This window comes from Onychomys torridus, chromosome 2, assembly GCF_903995425.1.
Source record: "Onychomys torridus chromosome 2, mOncTor1.1, whole genome shotgun sequence".
Taxonomy (NCBI): Eukaryota; Metazoa; Chordata; class Mammalia; order Rodentia; family Cricetidae; genus Onychomys; species Onychomys torridus.
The window spans coordinates 146,716,379-146,744,362 of record NC_050444.1 but is presented as its reverse complement, the minus strand read 5'-3'; the positions used below and the strand labels follow the sequence as shown (position 1 = coordinate 146,744,362).

Sequence of the window (27,984 nt, the reverse complement as noted above, 5' to 3'; positions counted from 1 at the left end):
CCTTGGTCTACCCCCCAGGAAGCCACATATGCCCAGCTGGGGCACAACCCCAGCTGATGCCCCAGAGAGGCCACACATCTCAGGAGAGGCTTTGGGCCCTGCCCTCCCTCCCCATGGCACATGGGCCAGAACCTGAAGCTGAGGGATTGCTGGACCTCAGCTTCCTGACAGAGGAGGAGCAGGAGGCCATCGCTGATGTTCTCAAACGAGATGCCCGCCTGCGCCAACTGGAGGAGGGGCGGGTCAGGTGAGATGGGACAGCCACCAGCCAGAACGAAGGGGTCCTGGGTCCTTGGAGGCTGCCTGTTGGGTCTGGGTGGTCCTTGGCTCTACCCTTCCGTCTCCACTGACCTTGGCCAGCTTCTCAAGCCTCCCTGTCTCTGTGCTTTCCCACTCTGGTCACACCTTGGAACAGGACACTTTGGTGGACAGACACCACCTGTCCCTAATACTCTGCTGGACCCTCCCCAGAGCCTGTGTGTCCACAGGTCACCCTGATTAGTCCCTGTCAGCGTCCATCTCATCCATTTTCCTATAAGCCCCGCCCAGATATACATGAACCTTCTATAGCCATGCAGTGCTTCCCAATCCCGGATGCTCTTCCAAGCCTATGATGTCCCTTCTCCCCAGAAGAGCAGCAGAGGCAAAGGACCTCAAGAGAGACAAGCACTGTCTGGGACAACTGGGTTAACTTGGGCGGCTGCCTTTACCCTGAACTTCACCTTTCTCAGCTAAAACAGAGCTAGGGGGCCGGGGAGATGGCTCCGTGGGTAAAGTGCTCACTGCATAGGCTTGAGGAAGGGTTCAGCTCTCCTCCGGCACCTACATAAATGCCAGGGCGGTATGGTGGCCCGCCCATAGTCCCAGTGCTTGGGTAATAGCGATGGAGAATTTCTGGAGCAAGCTGTCTAGCTAGGTTCACCAAATCAGTGAGCTCTGGATTCAAGTGAGAGGCCTTGCTTCAATGTATAAGGTAGAGAGCTAAGCTAGAGAAGGCCAACCAGTTTCTGACCTCCACATACATGGGAACATACAACAAATAAACTATCAGGCATGGCCCACGATAACTACTTCATGTATGATGATTATGCCTCTCAACCTGGAGAGTTGCAGTTTATCCTTTAAGAAGTGATTTGCGGGGGCTGGAGAGATGGCTCAGGGGTTAAGAGCACTGACTGTTCTTCCAGAGGTCCTGAGTTTAATTCCCAGCAACCACATGGTGGCTCACAACCATCTGTAATGAGATCTGGTGCCCTCTTCTGGCATGCAGAAATACATGCAAACAGAACACTGTAAACATAATAAATAAATCTTAAAAAAAAAAAAAAAGTGATTTGCGCCAGATGGCAGTGGCACACGCCTTTAATCCCAGCACTTGGGAGGCAGAGCCAGGCAGATCTCTGTGAGTTCGAGGACAGCCTGGTCTACACAGCAAGATCTGGGACAGGCACCAAAACTACACAGAGAAACCCAGCCTCAAGAAAAGAAAAGAAAAGAAAGAAAAAAAGATTCGCACAGAAGGCCCTCCATCACTGTTCTTGTCTATTCTGGATTCTATCTCCTTAGTAGCCTGAGCGACCCCAGGACAAGATCAAGTGTGATCTGCTGTTGAGTCCCAGGTCCCTAGTCCAGAGTGGGGGTCAGGGATGTTGGTTGGGTGAATAGTGACAGCTGTGTCCTGTACTGTCCTCCAGCAAGCTCCGAGCCTCACTGGCAGACCCCGGGCAGCTGAAGATCCTGACAGGGGACTGGTTCCAAGAAGCACGCTCCCAGCGACATCACCATGCCCATTTTGGGTCTGACCTCGTCAGGGCCTCCATCCGCAGGAAGAAGAGCTCCAGAGGTGAGGGAGACCTCAAGGGAGGGAGGGGGGCTTCTGGAAGCCAAGGGTGCAGACTGTAGTGGGGCAGGACTAGGTTCTGGGTTCTAGTCTTGGCTGCCCCATACTGAGTGTCTGAGTAGCGCTGCCCCTCTGTGGGCTATAGGAGGTGGATGGGCATCTCCCGTGGGCCATGGCCAGTATGGGGCTTCCGGATTATGAAGGCTCACAGCATTTCTCACCTGAGCCCAGGGGACCAGGCTCTGGGAAGTGATGGTGAGGCAGAGGCTGCTGGGAAAGACACCACTGAGGAAGAGCCAGAGTCCAGGTGAGAGGCAGCATGGGGAGGAGAGGGCAGTGCCACTTAATTGCCCAGCCCTGAAAACCCCGGCTCTCTCCTCCTAGGGTCTCCATAGAGATGGCTGCTCCAGAGAGGCACAGTGAGACCCAAGTGAGTACCCAGTGACTAGGTGAGCTAATAGCAAGCACATTGTGGTTCCAAATGGGGTAAACACTAGGGAAGGAACCCCATTCCTGGGGACTTGGACAAGTCTCTTCTTGCTCAGAGCTTTACCTCCTGGATCAACCTGTGGCCTGGACCAAGCCTCTAAGGCAATTGTAAATGCAGCTATTAAGAATAAGGCTGGGGGCTGGAAAGATGGCTCAGAGGTTAAGAGCACTGGCTGCTCTTCCAGAGGTCCTGAGTTCAGTTCCCAGCATCCACATGGTGGCTCACAACCATCTGTAATGAGATCTGGTGCCTGCAGTTATACACAGTAAATAAATAACTCTTTTTTTTAAAAAAGGAGGAAAAAAAAAAGGAAGAATAAGGCTGTAGCTCAGTTGGTAGAGTGCTTGCCTAGCATGCATGAAGCCCTGGGTTTGACCCTCATAAACCCAGCATGGTGGCAAACACCTGTGATCCTGGAACTCAGTAGAAACAGGAGGATCAGGAGTTCAGGGTCACCCTCAACTACACAGGAGACGTGAAGCCAGCCCACTACTAAAACACTGGGGTTGGGCTGAGGAGGGTGAGGCTGAGGCCAGGGACTCAGCTGTTATGGCCCCCACCACCTGAACCCAGGAGTCAGGCTGGCAGGGCAGGAGGGACAGGCCTTAGGATGCCAGGGTGTGAAGTACAGGCCTGACTGGTCTTGCAGCTGGTAGCCAGCCCTGCCCTGAGGGCAGCCCTATTCCAACACTGAGGTGCGCAGGCTGGCGTCTCTGACCTCTGACCCAAGCATAACCCTTGACCCCTTCCTCATTAACCCCCATTATGGCCTCTACCCTTTGCTTTCTTCAGGGACCAGATTTCCCCTCACCATATGTAGCCTCAAAGGCTTCAGGTCATGAGGAGGAGCCCCAGGCCCAGGAAGGTGAGTGGGAGGGTGTGCTGGGGAGCTAAAGATGTTGGGGCAATCAGAGGCAGTTTTTAATGACCCCACCCACCATGTTCACCTTCCTCTTCTCCCCTCACCCACTCCCCACCCCCAATGGGCAACCCCAGGTCACCACCTGGACCTGAAGCTGACAGGTGACTAGAATTGTGAACAAGTTCCTCCAGGTTTGCTTAGGGACACACAGGAGAGGGACTTTCTCAGCAGCTTGTGCCCCACTCCAGCCTCCGGCCAAGGGGGTATCCAGGTGGCAGAGACGGACCCAGCCCTGGATCCTGAGCAGAGGGCGGAGCGGGAGTCCTGGCCATCACTAGCCCAGGTAGGCAGGAGTGGCCAGTGGCTATTCTCAAAACCAGGAGCGGATTTCAGACCGAAAGAGTGCCTGCCTCCACATGGTCCAGGGAGGTCCAGGGAAGTAGAATACCCTGTCACTTTTCTCTCCTCTCCAGATTAAGGTGACCTCCGAGATCCAGGAGAATGGGGAAGAGGCCCCAGGGCTCGGCCCTTCCCTCGACCGCATGCTCAGCAGCAGCTCCTCTGTGTCCAGCCTCAATTCCTCCACGGTGAAGGACTAGGGAGGGGCTGGGCGGGGTGCCCGGCAAGTCCCGCCAAGGGAAGCCTGCCTGGGACCCTGACCTCCCACCCCTCCCCGCCCCCCGCAGCTGAGCGGCAGCCTGGTGAGCCTGTCCGGGGAAGCGGAGGCTGGCACGGTACAGGTGCGCGGCTCCGTGCACTTCGCGCTGCGCTACGAGCCTGGCGCTGCCGAGCTGCGAGTGCAGGTGATCCAGTGCCAGGGGCTGGCCGCCGCCCGGCGCCGCCGCTCCGATCCGTGAGTGCCGACCCTACAGGTGGGCTGCAGGGGACTCGGGGGCGCCAGGGCACTCCGAGACCCAGCCCACCACTCCACTTGCCTTGGCCTCAGTTTCCTCCTCTTCAAACTGGGCAAGACAATGTTATTGGGAGGCGTGCTGAATTGGATGCCTGTTAATTGATTAGCACCAGGCCTCCACTCGGGGGCGCTGTGTTCTGGATGGTGGCTGGGGATGTCCCCAGAGCTGGACGAAGGCTCTGGAAGAGCCCTCTCCTGACCTCCAGCCTTCACCTCCCTCGCCCAGCTACGTGAAAACCTACCTCCTCCCGGATAAGCAGAACAAGCGCAAGACGTCGGTGAAGAAACGGAATCTGAACCCGATCTTCAACGAGACTCTGCGGGTGAGGCGATGAGGGTGTTGTCTCCCCGCAAACGAACAGGGTGCCCTTTGCGGCGGGGTGAGTGGCAGGGTCCGCCTGGTTCATCTTGGGAGGCCCTGGGCCTTGTTCTGTGAGGGGAATGACGGGGCCACAGTCCCAGGGCTGGCAGTTTGTGCTGGGCGGTGATAGAGAGACCCTAGTTAACCCAGAATCAGGATCCCATCCTGGAAGGGAGTGTAGTGAGACCAGCTCCAGTCAACAGGTGTGCCACAGCCCTGCCAGGGAGGGCCTCCAGCGCACTCCACTGAAACTTACCTCCTGTCCCCAGCACCCGGTCCAGCAGGCTGATCTCCCAGGCCGCATACTGAGCCTGTCCGTGTGGCACCGCGAAAGTCTGGGTCGCAACATCTTTCTGGGAGAGGTCGAAGTGCCCCTTGACACGTGGAACTGGGACTCTAAGGCTACCTGGCTCCCCTTGCAGCCCCGGGTAAGGGCTGGTGTGTGGTCATGGACATCCCTCCTTTATACCCCACAGGCCACCAGGCACCTGCAGAACGTTCCACAGAGCCTCGCTGGGCCTCATACTGGCTGTTATCATTAGGCAAAGCTTGCCAGCCAGGGTGCCCCTCCCCTGGGAGCGTTGCCCATCGGGGTTCTCAGTGGACACCCTGTCCTCAACACATTTCTCCTCACCATATCCAAACTGCCTCTTGAGACCCTACCCCGACAGGCCCACTCGGCTTTTTTCAGGTTCCTCCATCTCCCGATGAGCTCCCCAGCCGTGGACTGCTCTCTCTGTCCCTCAAGTACATTCCTGCCGGCTCAGAGGGTAAGTGACTGCCCTGGGAGATGGGAGATCTGTTCCATGAGGTGGTGGTCTGAACTGGAGTGTCCCCACAGGAGGAGGACAGCCTCTGAGTGGAGAGCTCCACTTCTGGGTGAAGGAAGCGCAGGGCCTCGTACCACTGCGGCCGGGATCCCTGGACACTTACATACAATGGTGAGAGGCCGTGTGACATATCACTCAGTACCTCCCTTTTGCTCCCAACCTCCAACCAACCTGTCCCTCCACCAAGATCAGTCAACCTGAGCAGGGGTGGAAGTGATCAGCAAGGACTGGAGTTAGGGGCTGGGCTGGGCATCAGTTGGTGGGGTGCTTGCTTGGCATGCATGAGGTCCTGGGTTGGATCCCCACAAACTACAGAAACTGGGAGTAGAGGCAGAGGGGTCAATTCAAGGTCATACATTAGACATGGCTACACAGAGTGTATAAGACCCTGTCTTAAAATACGAGTTTAGGCTAGACATGGTGGCATGTGTTTTTAATCCCAGCACTTGAGAGCCAGAGACAGGTGCATTTCTAGAGTTCCAGGCCAGCCAAGACCAGAGTAAGACCCTGTCTTACAAAAAAAGTTGGAGAGCCAGGCAGTGGTGGCACACGTCTTTAATCCCAGCACTTGGGAGGCAGAGGCAGGCGGATCTCCGAGTGCGAGGCCAGTCTGATCTACAGAGTGAGACCCAGGACAGGCACCAAAACTACACAGAGAAACCCTGTCTCAAAAAAACCCAAAAAAGAAAAAAAAAAATCTCTTCTGGGGTTGCGGATTTAGCTCAGTGGTAGAGCGCTTGCCTAGCAAGCACAAGGCCCTGGGTTCGGTCCTCAACTCTGAAAAGAGAAAAAAAAAAAGTTGGAGTCAGGGGAATTGAGGAGCTGTGTCTTAGGGTTTCTATTGCTGTGATGAGACATCATGACCAAAAAGCAAGTTGGGGAGTGCTGCTTGCTGGCTTACTGCTCAGCCTGCTTGCTTATAGAATCCAGGACAACCAGCTCAGGGGGGGCCCAACCCACAATGAGATGGGCCCTCCCCCATCAACCAGTAATTAAGGAAATGCTCTGCAGACTTGCCCATAGCCTGATCTTATGGAGGCAGTTTTTGTTTTTTTGAGACAGGTTTTTTCCGTGTAACAGCTCTGGCTATCCTGGAACTCAATTTGTAGACCATGTTGGCCTTGAACTCACAGAGATCTACTTGCCTCTCCTCCCCAGTGCTGGGATCAAAGGTGTGCACCACCACTGCCTGGTAGCTCGGAGGCATTTTCTTAGCAGTTCTCAAGCTGTGGTTCACAACCACTTTGAGGATCACAATATCAGACATTTACATTACGATCAATAACGGTAGCAAAATTGCAGTTATGAAGTCTTAACGAAATAATTTTATGGTTGAGAGGTCACCACAACATGAACTGTATCACAGGGTCACAGCATTAGGAAGACTGAGAACCATGATGTAGTCCGTGTCAAGCTGACATAAAATTAGCTAGCCACTACAGGCCGCATTCTGAGGTTGTGCACCCACAGTGCTCTGATGGAAAGGCCACAAGGGCCCCTCCTTGGAAATCTTGGAAGGACAAGCTTTGGAGCTCGGCCCTGAACGTGTAATTCACAGTGGTTGATTTTAGTTGTCTTTCAATGTGCTGAGGACTGAAATGCTTCAGAGACTACACAGTAAGCCAGTGTTCTACCACTGAGCTACACCCTCAGCCCTGTGGTTTTCAAAGTAAGCTTTGGAGAACCTCTGAGTTTCTGGGTGTTTCCTTACCCTTGAGGAGTAAAATGGAAGTAGGCCACTCTGATTCTGGGTTCCCATTTGGTCTTTCTTATTATTGTACATCAGAGTAACATTCTGCACAATGGTTCAGAGGCTTTGGAAATTAGAGGGGGTGGGAGCAGGGAATACTGACGTAAATCAAGCCAGAAAACAGCAGAATTGCATTTTAGAGACTTCTCTCTGGGACCCTGTGAACAGTTATCAGTTTCAAGAGAGGCAACTAAGAAAAGATCAGTGTAAAGGTCCCCAAACAGAGAGGGCTGGAGACCTGGTCTCAGGCAGGGGCCAGGGGAACATGGTAAGTGGCTGGCTTAGCTAGGGAGTGTCAAGAGGTGGGTCACCTGACACCAACCCTGATTTCTCACCTGTCACAGCTCAGTGCTACCTGATGACAGCCGGGCCAGCCGCCAACGCACAAGGGTGGTTCGGCGAAGCCTCAGCCCTGTGTTCAACCACACCATGGTTTATGATGGCTTTGGGCCTGCCGACCTATGCCAAGCCTGCGCTGAGCTCTCCCTGTGGGACCATGGGGCCCTGGCCAGTCGCCAGCTGGGGGGCACACGCCTCAGCCTTGGTACAGGTGAGCAGAACAGGGCCCTGAGTGGAGACAAGCTTGGAGGCATGGGCTCCATGGGTGTCCTTAGACACTTTGTTTCCCATATGTGTGTGTGTGTATATATGTTATACATATAGATATGTACACACATATGTGTATATAGATATAGCTGTGTGTGTGTGTGCAACAGCCCTAGTTGTCCTGGAACTCACTTTGTAGGCCAGGCTGGCCTCAGACTCAGATCTACCTGCCTCTGCCTCCCAACTACTGGGCTTAAAGGCATACACTACCCACGCCTTTAATCAAACTGTCCCTTTCTTAAAGTGTCTTCAAAGGGCTGGGGGTGATTGGGTGTAGTGCATAATCTGGTACCAGAAAGTTTATTTTGAGGTGTCCAAGGTGACAATACCTTCCACTCTGGCCCACCCACATCCAGGCAGCAGCTATGGGCTCCAAGTGCCCTGGATGGATTCCACCCCCGAGGAAAAGCAGCTGTGGCAGGCACTCCTGGAGCGGCCATGTGAATGGGTGGATGGCCTTCTGCCCCTCAGAACTAACCTGGTCCCCAGGGCATAGCCCTGTCAAACTCCTCTGTGGACCCCCACACAAAGTACATCCCATGGCTGGAGTCAATAAAGTCTGTTTACAGAGCTACTGAGCAGTAAGGCATTAGTATAAAAGAGCTCAGGGGCTGAAAAAAAGTCACTTGGAAATGGAGACCTCAAGGGGCTGCTCCTTGGACATGCCCCACCCTCACATACACACTTCCGAAGTTGCCAAGACAAGCATGGTAGCAAGTGTTCTGTTTAATAGTCTTTGTGTGTAGTGTCCTTGGGTGCCTCTCTGGTTACTTCCCCGGCCCAGGTCCTGAAGTTGCTCCTGGGTGCTGGACTGGTGTCTGAGCAGCCATTTGTGTCTCCCCGTTCATCTATGGTTATGTCCTTTGACGCCGTCATTCAGCCTCCCGGGGTCCAGGGGTAACTGGTGTGGCTCCTGCTCGCTGTGCCAAGATGGCTCTCCAAATGCGGTATACCATTCCTCCCCTGGGGACATCAGAGATCAATGTCATTCAGCCAGAAGGAGGACTGTGCTCTCTTTAGGAGTCACTGTGTATAGGGACCTTGGTTCTCCTGTAGTTTGCAGGGAGGAATCAAAGCGGGCTCACAGCTGTGTGTGTGTGTGTGTGTGTGTGTGTGTGTGTGTGTGTGTGTGTGTGAGAGAGAGAGAGAGAGAGAGAGAGAGAGAGAGAGAGAGAGAGAGACCGACCAAGTGTGCATGGTTCATCCCTGGAGGACCCAAGATGTACCTGATTCTGGTATAGACGAGATCATCTTGAGTGGCACAGGTGAGCAGGGTCTGAAGGGTGAAGCTATGGCTCAGGAGCTGGTTGTGAACCAAGATCCACAGAAACAGGTAAAGATGAAGTTACAAAAAGACACAACCCGAAACTCAGGTTCTTGCTTCTACCTACAAAAATTCTCAGGCAGGTTACTTCCCCCTGTGGCCTCAGTTTCCCCATCTGTATAATGAGAGGAGCCTACTAAGAGCTTTTCCAGTACGGAAAGTCTTTGCAGCAGGGAACACCTTTAGAAAGCTGGTTGGTGGGGGTCAGGGATAGCCAGCACACACTTGCTCACCGTTTGGATAGTGGCTGGGTCCACACTCAGTTCCTGTAGCCACCGCACCAGGCTCTGGTCCTTTGAGAGAGTAGCTGTCAAAAAGTCAGGTGATGAGTCCAGGTGAGGTGTCCTCTGCTAGAAGTAGCCTTACACTTCCCCAGTCAGGTCTGCTCACCTGGGGGCTCTGGAGCCAGGGCATAAGTCCTGGTGTCTGCATGCACCCCATGTAGGGCCTGGTGCATCAGAGCCTGGCACTCACGTTCCTTCTCAGCCAGGACTTCTCGAAGCCTGTGAGGGTGGGCGGTGGGGATAGAATAGAATGACCTGCAGGTTGAAGCCTGTGCATCTTATTTGGGTAATTCCAAGGGGTTTCACCTGTCAGTCTCAGCTCGCAAGAGGCCCAGCTGCACCGTCAGCGGCGGAGGCCCCTGCTCTGGCCGGAGCTGGCTGTGTAGCTGCTGGCTCTCCTGCGTTTTCTGCTGGGACTCCCCTTTACTCCAGTCCTCTGACTTCGGTGGGGCCGCTTTCTTCTCCACCTCTGTCAATTCGAGTGGGTTGAGCTCAAGGTGAGCGCGACGCCCGTTTAGGACCCCAGATGGCCCGGGAGATGGAAAGGGATTGTGACCAAACAGATCAAATAGGGTCCTTCCTGCCTGACCCGCCAACCACCCAATTTTATGTTCGCCACGCCCCAGAGCCACACCCCCACCGACCGGCTGGCGGGCTCCAACCCCACCTACCTGCGTCCAGCACCGCCAGCGCCGCCCGGACTGCGCGGCTGAGCAGCGAGTCCAACACGAACATCCAGTGTGGGCGGATCTGGCGTCTGCGGAGGATCTGCTTCACCTGGGGAGGGAGGGAGGGTGCGGCTGAGATAGTTTGAACCTCAAACAGAGGTGGGGTTTCAGTTGCAAAGCTCTAGAAAGTCTGCTGCAGAGAGGTGGGCGGACTTGGGGTCAAGGGCGGGACTGGGAACCCAGGACAGGATAGACGTGCTTCTTCCCGGAAGTCACAGAATCCTGGAACATCAGGTCCTAGCAATAACGACTTGTTATTGCACAGCCCTGAGAAGAAGCTTCCTCACCGCTTCTGGAAATGCGAAGAGCGGCCCATTCAAAAGTGCAGGCCCCAGGCCTTGGGCCCGCAGCTGAGCTTGCAGGGCCCGCAGCTCCTGGGCCAGCTGCCGGCGGTTAGGAGTGTGGATTTGTGCCCCGAGGCAGCGAAGCAGCTGTTCCACGTGACTCCTGCTGAGTCTGGAATCCTAAGAAGAGAGGTGGTGTCCGTGGGTGTTCCATCCGCAGTCAACCTAGATGCTCGTTGGTGGGCCATCAGGCCTTATCCCAGCCTGACCACCAGGGGGCGCTGGGGCGGGCCGCCCACCTGTTCCTGCTCCAGTAGATTCTCTGCTAGTGTGGGCAGCTCCTGTTCCAGCACCGCAGCCAGCATGGCCCGGCGCTTGCTCTCCTGGTGCAGCAGACTCAGCCCTGAACTCTCCTCGGGGGACGCGGGTTCCTCGGCTGCGGGCTCCTCAGGCACACTGGGCAAAATGAGGAGCGTCAGACGGAGGGTGGGCAACGCCATGCAGCCACCTCTGCTGCAGGGTTTGAATCCTGGCTCTTTTATGCCTACTTCACGGGGATAATAATAGAATTTAAGCCCAGCTGAGGGTGGGCAGAGTGAAAGTAACATGCATCTGGGAGAGGGCCGGAGGTAACAGATGCTGTCCTTGTAAATGGTCAGAGTGTTCGGGACCCAGGGAGGCCTTTTCTGGAGGACATGAATAGAAAGGCAAAACCAGATGAACGGAACCCACTCCAGGACCCTAGGCACTCACCGGAGCTGGCTGGTGTCCCCATAACTAAGGCAGCGCTTTGGGGAGCTGAGTGGATGCTGAGAGGGTGCTTGGGGCCTTGGGAATGTCTGAGACTGGGTGGCTGAGTCAGCTGAAGGACTGGAACCCGTGGAAGGGGTACCTGAGGGAGGAAAAAGCCATGAGTCTTCTCACGGCTCAGCGCCTCTGCCCTCCACTGTGTTCACTTTCTCCCCCATCACAGCACCTGAGGGCTGGGGAGTATGCCGAGGAGAGCCCGGGCTGCGGCTCCTCTTCCCTGGCTGCAGGAAGGGGTCTCCCAGCAGCTCTTGGGCACTGGCTCGGAGGCGGGGATCTGGTTCAAAAGTTCGGAGGAGGAAGGCTTGGGCCTCAGCTGACAGGGAACCGGGCACTGGTGGATGCACCTTGTACATGCCCACCTGTGGAGGTGGGGCAGATAGGACAAGCCCGAGATTAGCTGTGTTCAAGGCCCTATCAGGCTCCACCCACCCTCCACAGGCCACACCCCAGAGGGATTCACCTGAAACATAGCGGCCTGCGGGCTCCCAAGTTCATGGAAGGGCGGTCGACCTGTGGCCATCTCAACCACAGTGCAGCCCAGAGACCAGATGTCCGCTGCCTTTCCATATCCTCGTGGGCCCTGGTCAATGATTTCTGGGGCCATATACTGCAGAGTGCCTAGAACAAGAAGAACAATCGCGATCTAGGCTTTAAGTCTCTCCATCATCCTCTGGCCGCCTGCACCCACACTGAACCGATAGTCTCAAACAGTGGGCACATCAGACCCTACCTCGGGTTTCATCATCCACCTAGGCTCCATCATCTGCCAAGCTTCAGTTCTTTAAGCTAGGCTGTATGGTGTTCATCGACTATCAGCCTCGGACGGTTCTGGCTTGTGCATGATAGTTTACCAAGCTCCCCACAAACTCTACCAGCCCCTCTTACCCCCAACATGTACAGCCTTACATCCATTTCAGGTTCCAAACCTATTTTCATCAGTTCTCCAACCTGGGAGTCTAGATTTTACCACCCCTCCCTGGATCTAGGCACCTGTCCCCAGATTCCATTCACCCTTGGAACTGTAACTCTGTACCCAGCAGAAACTCCATTTCCCAGAAGTCTCCCAGAGTTAGACCCCCATCCACACACCCCCGACCCCCACCCTGTTACCTGTGAAAGTCTCTGTGCAGGGTGTGATGCCCGCCAGCCGCTTAGAGGTGCCAAAGTCAGAAATCTTAAGCAACCCGCTGAAGGTGTTGATCAACACGTTGTCCCCCTGAATGAAGTGGGCACTGGGATTGACCCCTGAGATAAACTACACCCAACTTTCCTGAGACCCAACTTCCTGGCCAACCTCTCTTGTTCTCCCCTGCTGTCCATGTATGGGCCTTTCTAGGAGCTGGTGTCTGCTCTGGCTTCAGACATGACTTCTCCTCCTTTAACGGACCTCTCTGGGAGATCACCCACCCCATCCTTTGCACAGGTGTGCTCTCTCTGGGAGATCCCCCACCCCCCACCCTTTGCACAGCTGTGCTCTCTCACTCCAAACTGCCAGCTTCGGTCTGGCACAGTGTCTCCCCACACCCAGCAGGCCAAGTGGACCAGCCACAGGGCTGACCTTGATGTCCCGGTGCACAATGCGGTTCTCATGGAGGTAGCTGAGTCCCTGCAGGATCTGCCGTGTGTAGAAACTAATAGTACTCTCATTGTCCTTTAGGGGCCCCCACACTGACCTAAGCAAGGAGGACAGGCTGCCTGGGCAGAGACAATCCAGGTTTATAATTGGTACCCACTTACTCCACTCACACCCCTCTGCTCAAGGCCCAGGCACACCCATTCCCACGACCCAGACTCCCATCACCAAACCCACCCTGTCAGCTAATTTTAGGCGACACCCACCCACGCTAGTGTTCATTTCCCCTTGGGGTTTGCCACCCTTGTCTGGCTCCATTCCCACAGCCCACACCTCAGGTTTCACTCCTCTCCCACGCAGGCCCGTACCTCCAGGCACTTCCTCCATGAAGATCTTGAGGTAGCCGCCCTGGCTGGCAGAGCCCAGATAGCGCACTATATTCTTGTGGCGCAGTCGTTTGTGAAGAGCGATCTCTTCATGCAGGGGCTGGGAAAACCTGGAAATGTAGAGGAGAGAGCGATGAGCAGTCCCCCACAGTCCTGTACCATGAGACCAAGCTCCCAGAATCTCCCAGAATCAACTTCTACCCTTATATCACCCCACCCATGTGTCTCTTTCATCTGCTCTACGGTAAGGGCCACCATCCCCAGTCCAACCACTAACCAGCCATCTTTCCATGCCCACAGCCGCTCAGTCCTCATGCCTCCCCCAACACATATACACCTGACCTGCTCATGTCCACCCTCCGAGCATGAACCTGCGTGAACCAATGAACCCCACCTGCTATCCCGCTCCGGAATCTCCTTGATGGCGATTCGCACCCTCGTGTGCCTATCTCGGCCAGCGTACACCACCCCATAGGTGCCTTTGCCCAGCACCAGCCGCTCACCGGTTTCCAAGTATTCATAATCAAACTGAGGGGACCAGAGGGTAGACCCAGCTTAGCTGGGTCCTTCCCTCTCGGCTCTCCTCCAGCCCCCAGTTCCATAGCCTCACCTCCAGCACCTCCCTTGTACCCTCTGCCTCCTCAGTGGGTGCCGAGTTATCTGGGTTCATCACCAAGACCTGAATTAGGCCACAGAACCTGAAGAGGGCAAACAAGTGGAATGGGCGATCTGGATAGGAACCATCCCCCAAGAGCCCCAAGCTGACTTCCTTTCCCTCAGCCCCCTGGGCATCCCAGCCCCAACTCCAAGAGGCTGGACGTACCACTGGCAGCGCTCCACACTGGGGAAGCACAGCTGGACATCCTGGGCCGGAGGCAGTGCATAGAGGAAGCAGCAGCGCTGGTCCAGCTTGGAGGCACTAAGGAAGAAGGAGAGAGGCCAGTGAATGCAGGCTTGGCAGTGCAGGGGCTTGCCAGAAGGTTCTGCCTCTCACCTGATCCCACAGATGGAGGAGACTGGGAAGGTCCAGCTGGAAGAATCCTCCTGTGAGAAGAAAGAGTGTGTGTATGTGTGTGTGTGTGGGGGGGGCGGTTGTGGAGGTGCTGGGACTAGAGAGGGCAGGAGAAAGGATGCATAGCAGTGGGTGAGGAGACTCAAAGCGAGCTCACCTGAGTCTCGGGCTCCAGCAGGCTTAGGGTCACTGCGCTCACTGGGTCGGTCCCCTGAATGGCGAGCCTTGCAGGCATCAGCACTTTGTTAATCTCCAGCACCAGCACCTTCCAGCAGCAGGGGAAAGGGATCTGTCAGAACTCACAAGCCTCTTCCCTGGGTCCCTGCCTCCCACCAGGCTCACCAGGCACTGGTCCTCCTGAGGACAGGCTGTCTTGAAAGGCTGGCAGGACTGTAGCAGGAAGTGGAGCCAGAAGTGAGCTCGCAGCAGGGGCCCCCTGGAGGGCTCTGGTGTGGGTCTGAAGTGCTGATACAGCAGGAAGGTCTCCATCACTGACACCAAGTACCTGAACCGCACACACAGCCTTGGCTTCAGTCTGCCCAGGCTGCGTGGAGTCAGCACATGGGCACTGGGCACCATGGGCAGTGGTATCACCCTACTGGGGTCATGACTGGGGGGTGCCAATGGTCATAGGTGCAGGAATGAAGGAGGGGCCACCTACCATATGGGGGCATTGAGCTTGTACAGCTGCTCCGCGGCCAGTACCACCTGGATGGGGTCATTGGCAAGGATCTGGGCTCCCAGGTAGAATCCTACATCCCAGTAATACTGCATCTTCTCCACACAGCCTTTGCGGGCTAGCAGGCAACCCAGCTTCATGCCTGGGGGAGGGGGGAACGGGCTCCAGTGAGTGTAGGTACAGGAGAGAGTAAGGCCCGAGGGTGGGTCCCGCTGCAGTCTGCGGGCACCAGAGTGGACATGTAGATGGGGGCAACAAGGTAGGTGTGGTAAGATCTTGGGCAGTAAGGTCCTAGCGCATGTGAGGGCTTGGGCACAGGTAGTGACAATCACAAGTGTGAGCTTGGGAAGAATGCGGGATTCAAAGGCTTCTGAGGCCTCCAGCGTGGTGACGAGCAGATCAGTCTTGATGAGTCAGTGCTTCTTGCTGTCCAGGGTTCTTCGCTTGCCACAAGCCATTCCCACCCTATGCTGGGTACGGTGGGTTAGCAGCAGGGTTTACCTATCAGCTGGAGTTCCTCAGAGTCTTCAAAATGCTGCCCAGCGGCTATGAGGAGGACGGCCGCATTGATGCCCGAGTGCAGGCTGGGCTCCACGTCAAAAGCCTTGCGGTACCTGGAGTCAGGTTGGGCGAGGGATGCAGGGCTGGATGGATGCCCACAGCCCCATCCCTCTTCCCCTGCCTAAGCCCTCTATCCGTTCTCTTGTGCGAATTACCAGTGATAGGCCTGCTCCAGGTGCCTAGCATTTTGGAAGCCAGAGCTGAAGAACATGTCCTTGTAGACGCGACCACACATGCAGTAGAGATCGGGTGCCACGGGACCTTCATGCTGTACCAGTGGCAAGAGCACAGCCAGGGCTTTCTCCCGGTCCCCAGGCCTGTTCCTCCTAAGGCAGAGGAAAATGGGCTGATGGCTCTGACTCACCCAGTCCAGGGACCCCCCAGACCATAAACAGAAGGGAATCTTCTAGGGGCTTTTTTGTTTTTGGTTTTTTGAGACAGGGTTTCTCTGTGCAGCTTTGGAGCCTGTCATGGATCTCACTCTGTAGACCAGGCTGGCCTCGAACTCACAGAGATCCACCTGGCTCTGCCTCCTAGTGCTGGGATTAAAGGCGGGCGCCACCACTGCCCGGCTTCTAGGGGCTTAATATTAATAAGCCTCAAAGGACACTGATCCTGACCAGTGTTCACCTCTAGAGTTAGTGACCACAGGCGGAAGCCATTTCTAGTTGCAAATAACTCTAAGGGGTAGGACCTTGGGCAGCTATGACCCTATCAAGGGAGATGCCACCTCGTCTGTCCCCACCATGCAGCATTAACCGAGACGGACAGGAACCTCTTGACATTAGTGCCCAAGTCAGCAAATTTCCTGAGGAGCAGGGCTTCCAGATAACAATGTTCTTGCCGGCAGAGAACAGGCCACAGAGCTCCTGTGACTCTGGCTCAAGCCTTGCTCCACCACTCACCTGTTGAGGGCAAATGTGTAGTGGAAACAGACATTGTGCTGCTCAGCCACATCATAGGTGGGCAAGGCCTGCAGCGTCTCCACCAGCTCAATGATGGCGGAGTAGTCCTGTAGGAGGAACAAGCATTGCCGTGAGGAGCCCCGCACAAGGAGGAAGATCTTTTCTGTTGTTGTTTTGGTTTTTCATGACAGGGTTTCTCTGTGTGTCCCTGGCTGTCCTGGAACTCACTCTGTAGACCAGGCTAGCCTTGAACTCATAGAGACCTATCTACTTCTGCCTCCCGAGTGCTGAGATTAAAAGTGTGTGTAACTAATCCTGGCAGAGAAAAATCTTGAGTCTGAGCCTGTCCCATTCCTGATACTCTCCTCCCCACCCCCTGAAGACTTTCCATTCCTCTCTCCTAGGCCAAGCAAATTCACAGACCGTACCTTCCATGGAGGACTCACTGTGCATCCCATGCTGGGTGTCTCTAACCTCACAAATGTCCTGCAAGGCAGTGACATCATCATCCCTCAGAAACAAGGAAATGTGGGCTGAAGAGATGGCTCAGCAGCAGTTAAGAGTGCTTGCTGCTCTTCCAGAGGACCAGAGTTCGGTTCCCACATACATACACACCATTAAAAAATAAAATACAAGCCGGGCAGCGGTGGTGCACGCCTTTAATCCCAGCACTCGGGAGGCAGAGGCAGGTGGATCTCTGTGAGTTCGAGGCCAGCCTGGTCTACAGAGTGAGTTCCAGGAAAGGCTCAAAGCTACACAGAGAAACCCTGTCTCAAAAAACCAAAAATAAATAAATAAATAAACAAACAAACAAACATAAATCAGGTATGATGGGGCATGCCATTATTCCAGTATTCAGGAGGCAGAAGAAGGTGGATATGTAGGCCAGCCTGATCTACGTATCAAGTTCCACGCCAGCCAGGGATACACAATGAGCCTATGTTTAAAAATATAACACGAAAATAAGAAAATGGAGGCTCAGAGAGCTTTAGCAATTTACTTACAGCCATCAGCAAGGCTCAGCCAGGAGCTGACCTTGGATTTATCTGGCGACAAATGCCTGTCCAACAATGATCTCTCTCTCTCTCACTTTCCTAGTCGGGTTTTGACACAGGATCCCTTGTAGCCCAGGCTGGTCTCAAATTTGCTTGTAAACGGGACGACCTCAAACTATTGCCCTTCCTGACTCTACCACCTGAGTGCTGGAGTTATATCCTATGCCACGGTCTTTCAGAACACCACACACCTGTACATCACGGTACGACAGCAACAGATTCATGATGATATCGGGGCTCAACAGCTCTACACTGTCCAGCCTCCTCTGCAGGCGAGCCAGCTCCTGCCTCAGCTGCTGCCCACTGAACCGCTCCCGAGCCTGCCGGATATCCTGCCGAATGGTCTCCCGGAAATAGCCACTGATGCCCAAGGCCAGGGAAGAGAGGGAGAGAGAATGATGGGTCTGTCCCTCAGCCCTAACCCACTTTACCCTCATCAGGCTCTTCCTGGTGCCCCCTCCTTGTCAGCGCCATTACCAAGAGTCTGTGGGTGTGGCCTCCAGCAGGCGGGCAAGCCGGCCCACCAGGGGAGTGAGCAAGGCCTCAGTGCCTGCCCCAGACTGTACTAGCCCATCAGCTATGCCCCTCAGGAGGCCTGCGTCACCACATAACACCCGGCCAGAGGCTGTCACCACATAAGGGATCAGTGTGTAGCTGCCAACGCAGTCCTGGTGGGAAGAAGGCAGCAATCAGTGGAGATCACCCACAGGTCAGCAGAGGGTTAGCGGATGCTCAGAGGTTAGTACTAATGAAGATAGGAACAGAAGAAAAGGACCACACTTTACAAGAGGATGTGACATGGAACAGAGGGTCACACTGATGTCAGAGATAAATGAAGAGGCTGGGAATATTAGTGGAGGTCAGAGGTCACAACATAGTATGAACGGTAAATTCTGCTCACCGAATTCTTCTGGAAAACATCCTCCTGCAGGAGACAATCAGACACTGGCATTCTGGGAAGACCATATGCCCCAACCCTATATCTGTCCCCACCACCCATCGGGCCACTTACCCGAAGGGCCTGCAAGTCGGGGAGCTCTGCCTGAGAGCAGAGGAGCACGTTGTTGGTCATGCTGAAGCTTTCCCGCACGCCAAGGTGGTAGAACAGGGAGGGTTGTGCCAGGGAGTTGCTCACCTCCAACACCACCACATCTGTGGACACAGAGGTGTAGACCTGAGGGCTGATGCACAGCTCCACGGGGCAGGAGCCTGGAGACGATGCTGCTTCAGCTGCCTTGCCTGCCACGTTCAGTCCTACTCTAGAGAGCTTCCCAACGCTTTCACGGTCCTTGTATTGCTGCTGTTACAGAAGATGCCCAAGGATCTCATTCCCCTGAGAGCCTGGAAGCCCCAGAAAGGAGATGTATGAGGATGCTCCAGCTCAGCAGTTCCAGGTTAGGGAGGAGACAGGCACTTTGCAAATAGAAGTCCCATACTCTGGCTCCTCAACCTAGTCTCTGTCTGTCTGTCTCTCTCTCTCTCTAGTTCTCTCTGTGGTTTATTTCATTTATATATGTACATGTGTGTCAGTGTGAGTGTATGACAGAAGAGGGTGTTGGATTCTCTGGAGACGAGGTTATAGGTGGCTGTGAGCCACCCCATGTGTGTGCTAGGGACCTCGAATCCTTGGAAGAGCCTCTAGTGCTCTCAACCGTAGGGCCATCCCTCCATCCTCGAAGCCAGGGTGTGTAAAGACAATACTGTGCTTTTATGTGTGTTTGTGTAGCTTACTGAATCCAGCCACCTTTAAATGACAATGTCTGCAAGGGAGGGGCTGTATGAGTCAATGCATATGAGTCTGTGACTGTATCTGTGATCTGCTCGGGCCAGCCTTTATTTTTAAGCTGCAGTTTCACAGATGTCCAGGAAACACGGTTCCCTGGCTCTGGGATGAACAAATGGATGGGTGGAGCATCCGGGTAGGTGGGAAGGAGAGGAATAGCTTTCTGACCTAGCCTCTGGCCGCCCCGTCCTTCCCCCAGATCAACCCCTGCCCCGCCCATTCTCTTCTAACTCCCAAGTCTCCAAAGAGATTCTCTCTCCTAGGATCCAGTCCCGACGGGTTGTGTCGGGACTTCCTTTCCCGCCTCTCTAGCCCGATCCTTGGGTGTTGTAATGCTAGGACTTCTCAACCCCAACCTTGCAGAGACGGCCCCTTGCCCTAGACCAAGCACCCTCTCAGGACTCACTTAAATACTACGTGAGATCGTCGTGAAAACGCGTTCCCCGGCCTACGCAGAGAACCACAGCTCTGCCCCCTCCCCCAGCCCCGCCCCTAGAGCTCGCCTGCCCCGCGGCACTTGCGACCGGAGACTACTTAAACTCCCGCCCAGAAGCCGGGCCTGGACCCCCAAATCCAGGCTCGAGCCCCGCCACATCCCTAATCCATTAATCCACATCCATGGCCCTGTTGTTGTCACAGCCCCATCTCCAGTCCTGCTTTAGCTTACCATAGACGCCGTAGGTGTGATTACCCACGCCCGCCCCGTCAGGGGTCGCCGAGCTCCGCCCCTTGCCCCGCCCAAGCTCGAGCCCCGCCCCCAGGGGCTCACCAGCGTTGTAGAAGGAGTCGAGCGCCGCGGTGTCACCTAGAGCCAGCGTCGCGAAGGGCAGGCTGCGCAGCTGCGGGGGTGGCCGCGTGCCCTGGAGCTGAGCGCAGGCCTCCCGCAGGCATCGCAGCGGCAGCGGCTCTGCCTCGGTTCCCGCGCCGGGCTCCACCCCGGGCCCGGGCTCCCGGGTCAGCACGTAGACCACACTGAGCGGCCGGCTCCGCGCGCAGCCCCGACCCGAGACGGCGGGGGATGAGCGGCCCCGGCTCAGCGCCTCCGCCAGAGGGTCCTGCCAGCAGCTGCCCGCGCGTTCTAGAACCCCGGCCCCGGGACACGGCCCCGCCATGCGGGGGCGCTCGGGCGCCAGGCGCCGGGCGCTCGGGACCCGGGACAGGGCACGAGGCTGGGGATGTGGGTCCAGCCGGGATCCGGAGATGGGCAGGACGTCCTGTTCCGGAAATCTGAAGTCCAGAGAGAAATCTTTGCTCAAACTTTCACGGTCCTTTCAGATCCGCAATACAGGACTGGGTTCTGGGAATCTAGAGGACCCAGTAATCCTCGGCTCACAGGTCACAGAAGGATCCTGGGAACTCAATCGGCAGTATGCGACACCCAGACTTCTCAAGGGAGTGCTGGCAGTCACTGCTCTGCCCTCACTTGTAGGCTGGGCCCAGCCCTTTCCCGACTGGGAAAGCTCCACCCTCGGCCCTGGGGCAATGCGGCTCCCCAGCGACTCTCCCTCCCTCCTCTCCTGCTAGAACCTCTGACACTGTCCACTTCCGGAACAGCCTGTGCCCCTATTCGGGCCAAACACTGTGGACTGCTCACTGCAGGCGCTCGTAAGATGTGTGACCCGGCCAGGGAGAGGCAACAGCGGGCCCTTGCCCTGCAGGGATCCGGTGAATGAATGGATCTCAGGACAAGGAGGGGGCAGGAAGGGGTTGTAAAACGCTGTGACTAGTAGGTGTCCCATGTAATGTTCATGCTGGTAGAGGGTTGACGTCTAGAACTTTGACAGGCTGCTTTCCCAAGAGCCTCACTTGCAGAGAAGCTATGCTTACTTAAGTGTCTACCCAAAACTTGATCCTGGGACTGAGGAGCACTTCCGTTATAAACTTCTTAGCTTCTCTTTGAAGGGAACTTCAGAAGCTCCATCTTTTGGGGTTATAAGAGCATCCCAGCTTCAAATTCACCAAGATCTTTTAACTTCCTAATATGAATTAGAGACTAAAGAATGAGTTGGTCTAACCTTAGGGGACCCTGAACTTGGGAACTGGGGACTTTGGGAATCTGAGGTTGATCCAAATTTAGGACTACCTGTCAGATTCTTAGGACCATTTTGCTGCCTTTGCTCTTAATGGAGGGGCTAGGGGCTGGAGAGAGAGCTGTTGAAAGGATTTGTTGCTTTGGTTCTCAGCACTCATGTATATATGGTGACTCACAACCATCTGTAACATGTAGTTACACTCAGTCTCCTGACCTAAACAGACACTGCACACATGCGATGCACATGCAGACTGCAGGCAAAACACTCATCCACATAAAATAAATAAATCTAAAAACATTTAAAGACTATGTTGGGGCTTTGGATAAAGAGCCTGCTCAACAAACAGCAGGAAGCCTCTGTTTCACAGCCCTGTGGCCTCATGGAAGAAAACCATGCCTTCCTTGGTTTGAGCCAATGGGACAGGCAAGAAGCAACAGAAAAGAACTTGGCCCGTTACAGAGCTTAGGGTAGAAAAGACACTTTACAAGAAACAAATAGGAGCCAGCAGTGGCGCTAGACTTTAATCCCACCCAGCACTCAGGAGGCAGAGGCAGGCAGATCTCTGAGTTCAAGGCCAGCCTGGTCTACAGATCCAGTTCCAGGACAGCCAAGGCTACACAGAAAAACTCTGTCTCGAAAACCAAACCAACAAACAGAAAACTACAACAGTTCTTCTTTGCATGGAGCTGAAGTTAATGTTCCTGCTCTGTTTTCTCTGGGTTTTCTCCCTAGTAAGAAAAAGTCGGGGCTGGAGAGATGGCTTAGTGGTTAGGAGCACTGATTGCTCTTCCAGAGGACCTAGGTTCAATTTCCAGCACCCATGTGGCAGCTTACAACTGTCTGTAACTCCAGAGTCTGACATCCTCACACAAGATATACATTCAGGCAAAACACTGATGTAAATAAAATGAAAATAAACAAATTATTAAAAAAGAAAGAAAGAAAAAGTCCTGAGAGCCAGGAAAGGGTTACAGTCCCGACCAGGAAGCAGCCGCCCGTTGGTTTGGTTGGCAATGAGGTGGCTAAGGCACGAAGCTGTGAGGAGTGATAAGCACACTGACAATCGGAGGACTCTAGGGAAGCATCATGTGAACCCAGCAGTAGGGGTGACCCACGCCTTTGCCTGATGCAGCATAGTAATAGTAATACCCCTCAAGACTGGCTCAGTAGCAGGAGGCACCACCAGGCACCAGGGACAGTCCCTGTACAGTTGCCCTAACTTGAATCATAGGTGGTAAAAGCCTTCCCATTGTGGAAGCTCAGAGAGTCCCCTGCAGGGAAGAGTGCAGGGCGCCTTGGCACCCTACAGTATGCCTGGCACCCTTAGAGATAATTCCCCAAGGCAGCCTCCAGTCAGTGATGAGGTGGATGTTATCAGTCCCCACAAGACCCCAACAGCACCAAGGAGTCAATTTTGTTTGTCTATGGTCATTCAGCTAGGATTGGGACTTGAACTCAGGACTATCTTGTTCCAAGCCATCAGTTTGCTCCGTCTTATCCTTTCCAGAGCTCACAGTTTCTCTCCACCCTCTTTGTCTCCTCTCAGCCCCAGTTAGCAGCCTGAACAACCGTGTGCCAGGGAGAGCTGGGAGGAACCTCTTGGGCCTGGGCAGGAAAAGGGGCTCCCCAGAGGCGCCTCCCTATAACCACTTCCCCCTTTCAGATATCTCCCAACACTTAACTGCTTCTCTGAAAGAAGTCTCTCTGGTTCCTGGAGCACAGAATGTGGCCTCACAACAAAGCCTCAGCCAGCGGCCCTGCCCCACACTGTGGCCCCACTCACGTTGTACAAGGGGAAACTGAGGCTGTGGCCGGGAAAGGACTTGCTCAGAGTCCCACAGTAAGACCCAGCTGCACGCTGATGTTCTTTCCCTAGAGCTTAATTCTTTCCTTCTGACACTGTCTTGTTTCAAGATTGCCATTTCTCAGATGAGCAAACTGAGGTGCACAGAAGGGAAGAAGTCACCTAGCCTTATTCATGTATGCAGGGAAAATGTTGAGAAACAGCCAGCCTCCCTGTTCCCCGCTCCTCCAGGGGCCCCCTGTGGCCACTCACCTGCAGTGCCCTCTAAGAACTTGCCCAGCGCCCACTGGTAGTACTTCCAAGTAGCACAGCGGACACAGGTGCCAGTGCCTTCCAAGTCTTCCAGCTCCAGCTGCCCTTCCTGGGTACCTGGGAGGAAGAGGAGTCCGGGATGCTAGGGATTTGGGCTTGCCCTGCCCTCTTGCTAGGAACTCCCCCTCCAGAGTAAGCTAGTGTAAATTCTCGTTCTCCAGCCAGAACTCAGACTCCTGCCTCTCAAATCTGCTTTGTAGGAGGTCCCAGAGTGGAGGAAATCCACAGACCCCTCTTGTCACCCCCGGAACACCTGGGCAACATCTGTGCATGTGCTACGGCTCCAAACTGGTCTGGGGCAGGGGAAGCCAGGGGAGGTGGCAGCTGAGGCTGGGTGGATGGACATTTCTCTGCTCTTTGGACTGGGGGCTTATTGCTCAAATGTGTTGCCTCCGAGTGACCCGTTGGAGCCTGTGAATAACGATAAACTCAGTTCCTTCATTCACTTTTGTTGACACTCAACCCATGGCAAAATCTTGTAAGCCACTGGGGAGATTGAAATGATAAAAACACTGTCTTCATCCCTGGGAGATGGCCAGTCCTGCAGGAAGTCAGGCAAAATAACCTGTTTAATTTGCTGTGATAAGAACTGAGATATTAGAAGCCTAAGCTGGATTCTTGGCCTTTTCCTGCTGCCTTTTCTTCCTCCCCCAAGCCATACAGTACTCCAGTCCTTAGAGTCCCTCTTAACTACCTTCCAGATGACAGGTGTCCAATTCCATCGATCCCGCTTTCACTGTCTTCTGCCCCGTCCATTGAATCTTCCATGGTATAGCCTGGTTTTTGTTTTGTTTTAAACTTAAAAATTATCTGTATGAGGAGAGAGAGAAAGTTGTGTGTGTGTGTGTGTGTGTGTGTGTGTGTGTGTGTGTGTGTGTGTGTGTATGCATATGTGTGAGAGTGTAGGTGCCCAAGGATCTAGAAGAGCATGTCAGATCCCCTGGCACTGGAGTTCAGGCAGATGAGCCACCCAGTATGGGTCCTCTGCGCGGTCAGTGTTCTCTTTTAACCATGGAGCCAACTCTCCAGTCCCATGCTGCCCACCATGCGCCTCTAACTCCAGATACCCCGAGTATTAGGATTACAGGCCTGCACTACCATACCTACATCTGACTTATCTTTCTTTTTCTTTTTTTTTTTCTGAAACATGGTTTCTTTGTGCAACAGTCCTGGCTGTCCTGGCGCTCACTCTGTAGACGAAGCTGGACTTGAACTCACAAAGATCCACCTGTCTCTGCCTCCCAAGTGCTGGGAATAAGGTGTGCACCCCCACTGCCCAGCTCTGACTTGTCTTTCTAAAACTAAGTCTGACCTGACCTCTTTTCTGCCTAGGCTTCCTGCATGGCTTCCCCTTGCCTTCCATATCAGTAATGCAATGGCCTCTGGGAACTGGCCTTTGCAAAGGTCCTGGCTGCATGCTTATCTGCTGCTAAACACCACCCTCCCAACACCCTCAGCTTACTCCCATGACTCCTTAGCCCTTTGATTCTTTCTTGAGTTTATCTTTGCTTCTATTTGTAAAGTGCTCCTGCACCTCACGTGCCTAGAGAACTTCTACAGAGCCTTTAAGGTCCTTCTAAATGACACCTCCTTCGGCTGGCGGTGGTGGAGCACGCCTTTAATCCCAGCACTCAGGAGGCAGAGGCAGGCAGATCTCTGTGAGTCTAGCCTGGTCTACAGAGTGAGTTCCAGGAAAGGCGCAAAGCTACACAGAGAAACTCTGTCTTGGAAAGCCACACACACACACACACACACACACACACACACACACACACACACAAAACCACCTCCTCCACGAAGCCTTCTCAGATTTCTTCAGTCCCTACAGGAGCTAGGCAAGCTCCTGTCTATGAAGTCTAGTAAGATATGCCTTGCCTCAGTGGACTTTGGCTCCCTCTAGGGAGACAGGGAGAGCAGTCAGCACTGGGACTCAGCAGTTTCTAGCAGCTCTTGAGACCTGGGAAAAGGGAGAGAGATTGAAAAAGGCCCCAAGCTATTTCCCAAAATCCTCTAGCCAGAGTCTGGAACAAGTAAAGGACCCAGCGGCCCTCTCAGATCCTGTGAGCTTCTAAAGAAGGGGCTGTGAAGAGATGTGAGGAGAGGCTCCACCATGCCTGGAGCCTTCCCAACACTCCAGCTTGGTCTGATTCCAAGTTCCTTGACCTGTGAAGGCCTCCTCACCCACCTGGCACTGGAGCAGGCTGATGTCCTGCCCAGAAAGAAAGGACTGAGTGTCGACTCTGAGGTCTGAGCACCTTAACTGAGGCTCCATGAGCCAGCAGTGAGCCAGAAACAGCCCTACTCCAAATTCTCACCATCTCTTCCAATACTCACCCCTCCGAGGGCACTCGCAGCCCTAAGGAGCAGAGAGGGTCCAGCCCTAGTCTGTGAACAAAGCAAAGTCCGAGGATAGCCTCATGATCCCCAGGTTTCCCCTTGGGATCTATCTTGCCTGGTGCTCCAAGTGACCCTAAAATCTCAGAAGCAGATGTCCTGAGTCCTGCCCCATGCTGAGGACAAAAAAAAAAAAAAAAAAAAAAAAAAAAAGACACAGGATGCGGTGCCCGAATCCTATCCTCACCCTTTTCTGGCTCTCTAATTGGGGACAAGAAGTTGGTCCTTTCTGAGCCTCACTGTCCTCTGCAGTAAAGCATGGGCAGCGCGACCTGCCTGGCACACCCCGGAATACTGGGCACACACCCATCTGGAGCCTGGCACAGAGGAGGCTCTGCTTCCCTGTTGCGGCTGCTCAACACAGACAGGCACTGCTGCACCCCAGTGTCTTAGTCAGTGGTCTACTGCTGTGAGGAGACACCATGATCGCGACAGCTCTTACAGAGAAAGCACTGAACTAGGGCCTGACTTCCGTTTCACAGGTTTAGTCCATCATCACCATCGTGGAGAGGATGGCGGCACACAGGCAGGCACGGTGCTGAAGAAGTAGTTGAGAGCTATTTCCCGATTTGCAGGCAGAGAGAGAGAGACAGAGACAGAAACAGACAGAGAGACAGGAAGACTGAGCCTGGCTGGCATGGGCTTTTGAAACCTTAAAGGCTTCCCTCGGTGATAAGGCCACACCTCCTAATCCCTCTCAAACAGTGCCACTTGCCCATGACTAGCATTAAATACGTGAGCCTGTGGGGGCCATTCTTACTTAAACCACCACACCCAGCCACAGGCTGCCCTGAGGACCTGCCGATCCTCAGCATCCCTTACCTTGGGGACCTGGAGTTTCCTTCTCCCCAGGACTTCCTGGGACTCCCGGACAACTGCTCAGAAAGACAGCTCTGAAGGCTTCCAGTTCCCTGGGTTCTGCATGGAGACACAGGGCCAGTAGGCACAGGGCGGACATGTCTCCTCCAGACTCCTCTGCAATTCCTCCCAGACTCTAGATGTTAGGGTATCTGCTTCCGGAGACACTAAGGTTTTGTCGTATTTGCATCCTGTTTACATATATTTGCATGAGCAGCCCAGATTAGCAAACTCTTACCTTTTCAGGGTTGAGGGAAGAATGAAGGGTGGGTTGATGTGGAGAGCCACCTTTCAGCTACCTGGGCAGCTGGGGTGAGCCTGGGCCCTCAAGCAGGCAGCCCTTCCAACAGGAGAGCAGGAGGGTAGAGCCCATGTGGCTGGGGCCACCAGTGGGAGGGCACCAGCGTGGAAGGACCAGCCCGTGAAGGTGGTAACTTGAAGCAACACTTCTTCCCATTGTCCCCCAGGGACACCCCACCCAGACTGGAGCTAGGAGGGTTTTCCCCCCTCAGGCCCCAGAGAATGGGTATTGCCTCTGCCTGTTCACCTTCACACCCAGGGCTCAGCAGCCATCTCTCCAGATCTCGTAATCATTCCTGTGGATTCTCCCCCCCCCCCCCGCACCCCTACCTCCCCATCCCCCCCTCCCCTCCCCGTCACTCACACCTACTAGGTAGAATTTCTCCTTTATTCTCCACCTGTGTGGCTCTGCCTCTCTGTGAAGGCCCAACCCTATTGCTATCTCCACCACCAAGTCTAGTCAATGATATTAATAGTGGCCGTTGCCACCTTGTCTGGGCTGCCTGTTTCACTCAGGTGTCACTCTTACTCACCTGGCGGTGTTGGCTAGTGCACAGGGAGGTTAGAGGTCGGTGCTGGATGTCTTCCTCACTTTCTGCCTTATTGAGAAAATATTTTATCCATCTTATTGTATTAATTTATTTGAGACATTTTATGTAGCCCTGGCTATCCTGGAACTGACTATATAGATGAGATGGGCCTTGAACTCACAGAGATCTGCCTGCCTCTGCCCTCTGAGTGCTGGGATTAAAGGAGTGCTCTATGCCACGGCCAGGGCACACTTGCCTTATATGTGGGAGCAGAGGGTCTGAAATGCTCACACAGCAAGCATCTTAGTGACTTACTCATTGCCCCAGACTCCAATTCCCTACCATTGGTCCTGCTACAAAGTAGGTGCCTAAGAAACCATAGATCCAGGGCAGGCACCAGAACTACACGGGGAAAGCCTGTCTTGAAAAGCCAAAAAAAAGAAAAGAAAAGAAAAGAAAGAAAGAAAGAAAGAAAGAAAGAAAGAAAGAAAGAAAGAAAAGAGGCTCACATGGTGGTGCACGCCTTTAATGCCAGCACTGGTGAGGCAGAGGCTGGCAGATCTCTGTGAATTTCAGGCCAGTCTGGTCTACCAAGTGAGTTCTGGGCTAAGGCCGGCCATGGCTACATAGAGAAACCCTCTCTCAAAAACACAACAAACACACGGAGCTCAGAGATGAGCCATGCTTTTGCTGTGTACCACTCTTACATGTCCAAAG

The 27,984-nt window shown here is 54.3% G+C and overlaps 2 protein-coding genes across 2 annotated transcripts; one reads left to right on the top strand and one right to left on the bottom strand.

The window, feature by feature from the left end:
* Window positions 1-31: 31 nt before the first annotated feature.
* Window positions 32-8,256, top strand: Sytl1 (synaptotagmin like 1). Its single transcript, XM_036177071.1, has 14 exons — window positions 32-247; window positions 1,695-1,843; window positions 2,072-2,147; window positions 2,225-2,270; window positions 3,123-3,195; window positions 3,441-3,535; window positions 3,666-3,779; window positions 3,879-4,045; window positions 4,332-4,428; window positions 4,736-4,894; window positions 5,158-5,236; window positions 5,308-5,407; window positions 7,391-7,596; window positions 8,009-8,256. Exons 1-14 carry the CDS (start codon window positions 57-59, stop codon window positions 8,146-8,148), a joined length of 1,692 nt encoding a protein of 563 aa, XP_036032964.1. The 5' UTR covers window positions 32-56; the 3' UTR covers window positions 8,149-8,256.
* On the bottom strand, window positions 7,883-20,414 carry Map3k6 (mitogen-activated protein kinase kinase kinase 6). Its single transcript, XM_036177070.1, has 29 exons — window positions 19,806-20,414; window positions 18,266-18,405; window positions 18,155-18,178; window positions 17,731-17,921; window positions 17,445-17,613; window positions 16,199-16,305; window positions 15,449-15,619; window positions 15,234-15,346; window positions 14,715-14,874; window positions 14,396-14,558; window positions 14,211-14,318; window positions 14,036-14,085; window positions 13,865-13,960; window positions 13,652-13,739; window positions 13,436-13,569; window positions 13,024-13,151; window positions 12,641-12,777; window positions 12,193-12,298; window positions 11,543-11,700; window positions 11,249-11,441; window positions 11,026-11,164; window positions 10,572-10,728; window positions 10,276-10,452; window positions 9,932-10,037; window positions 9,567-9,729; window positions 9,367-9,479; window positions 9,210-9,283; window positions 8,879-8,955; window positions 7,883-8,615 (listed from the first exon to the last, which is right to left on the bottom strand). Exons 1-29 carry the CDS (start codon window positions 20,146-20,148, stop codon window positions 8,525-8,527), a joined length of 3,876 nt encoding a protein of 1,291 aa, XP_036032963.1. The 5' UTR covers window positions 20,149-20,414; the 3' UTR covers window positions 7,883-8,524.
* Between the last annotated feature and the right edge of the window lie 7,570 nt (window positions 20,415-27,984).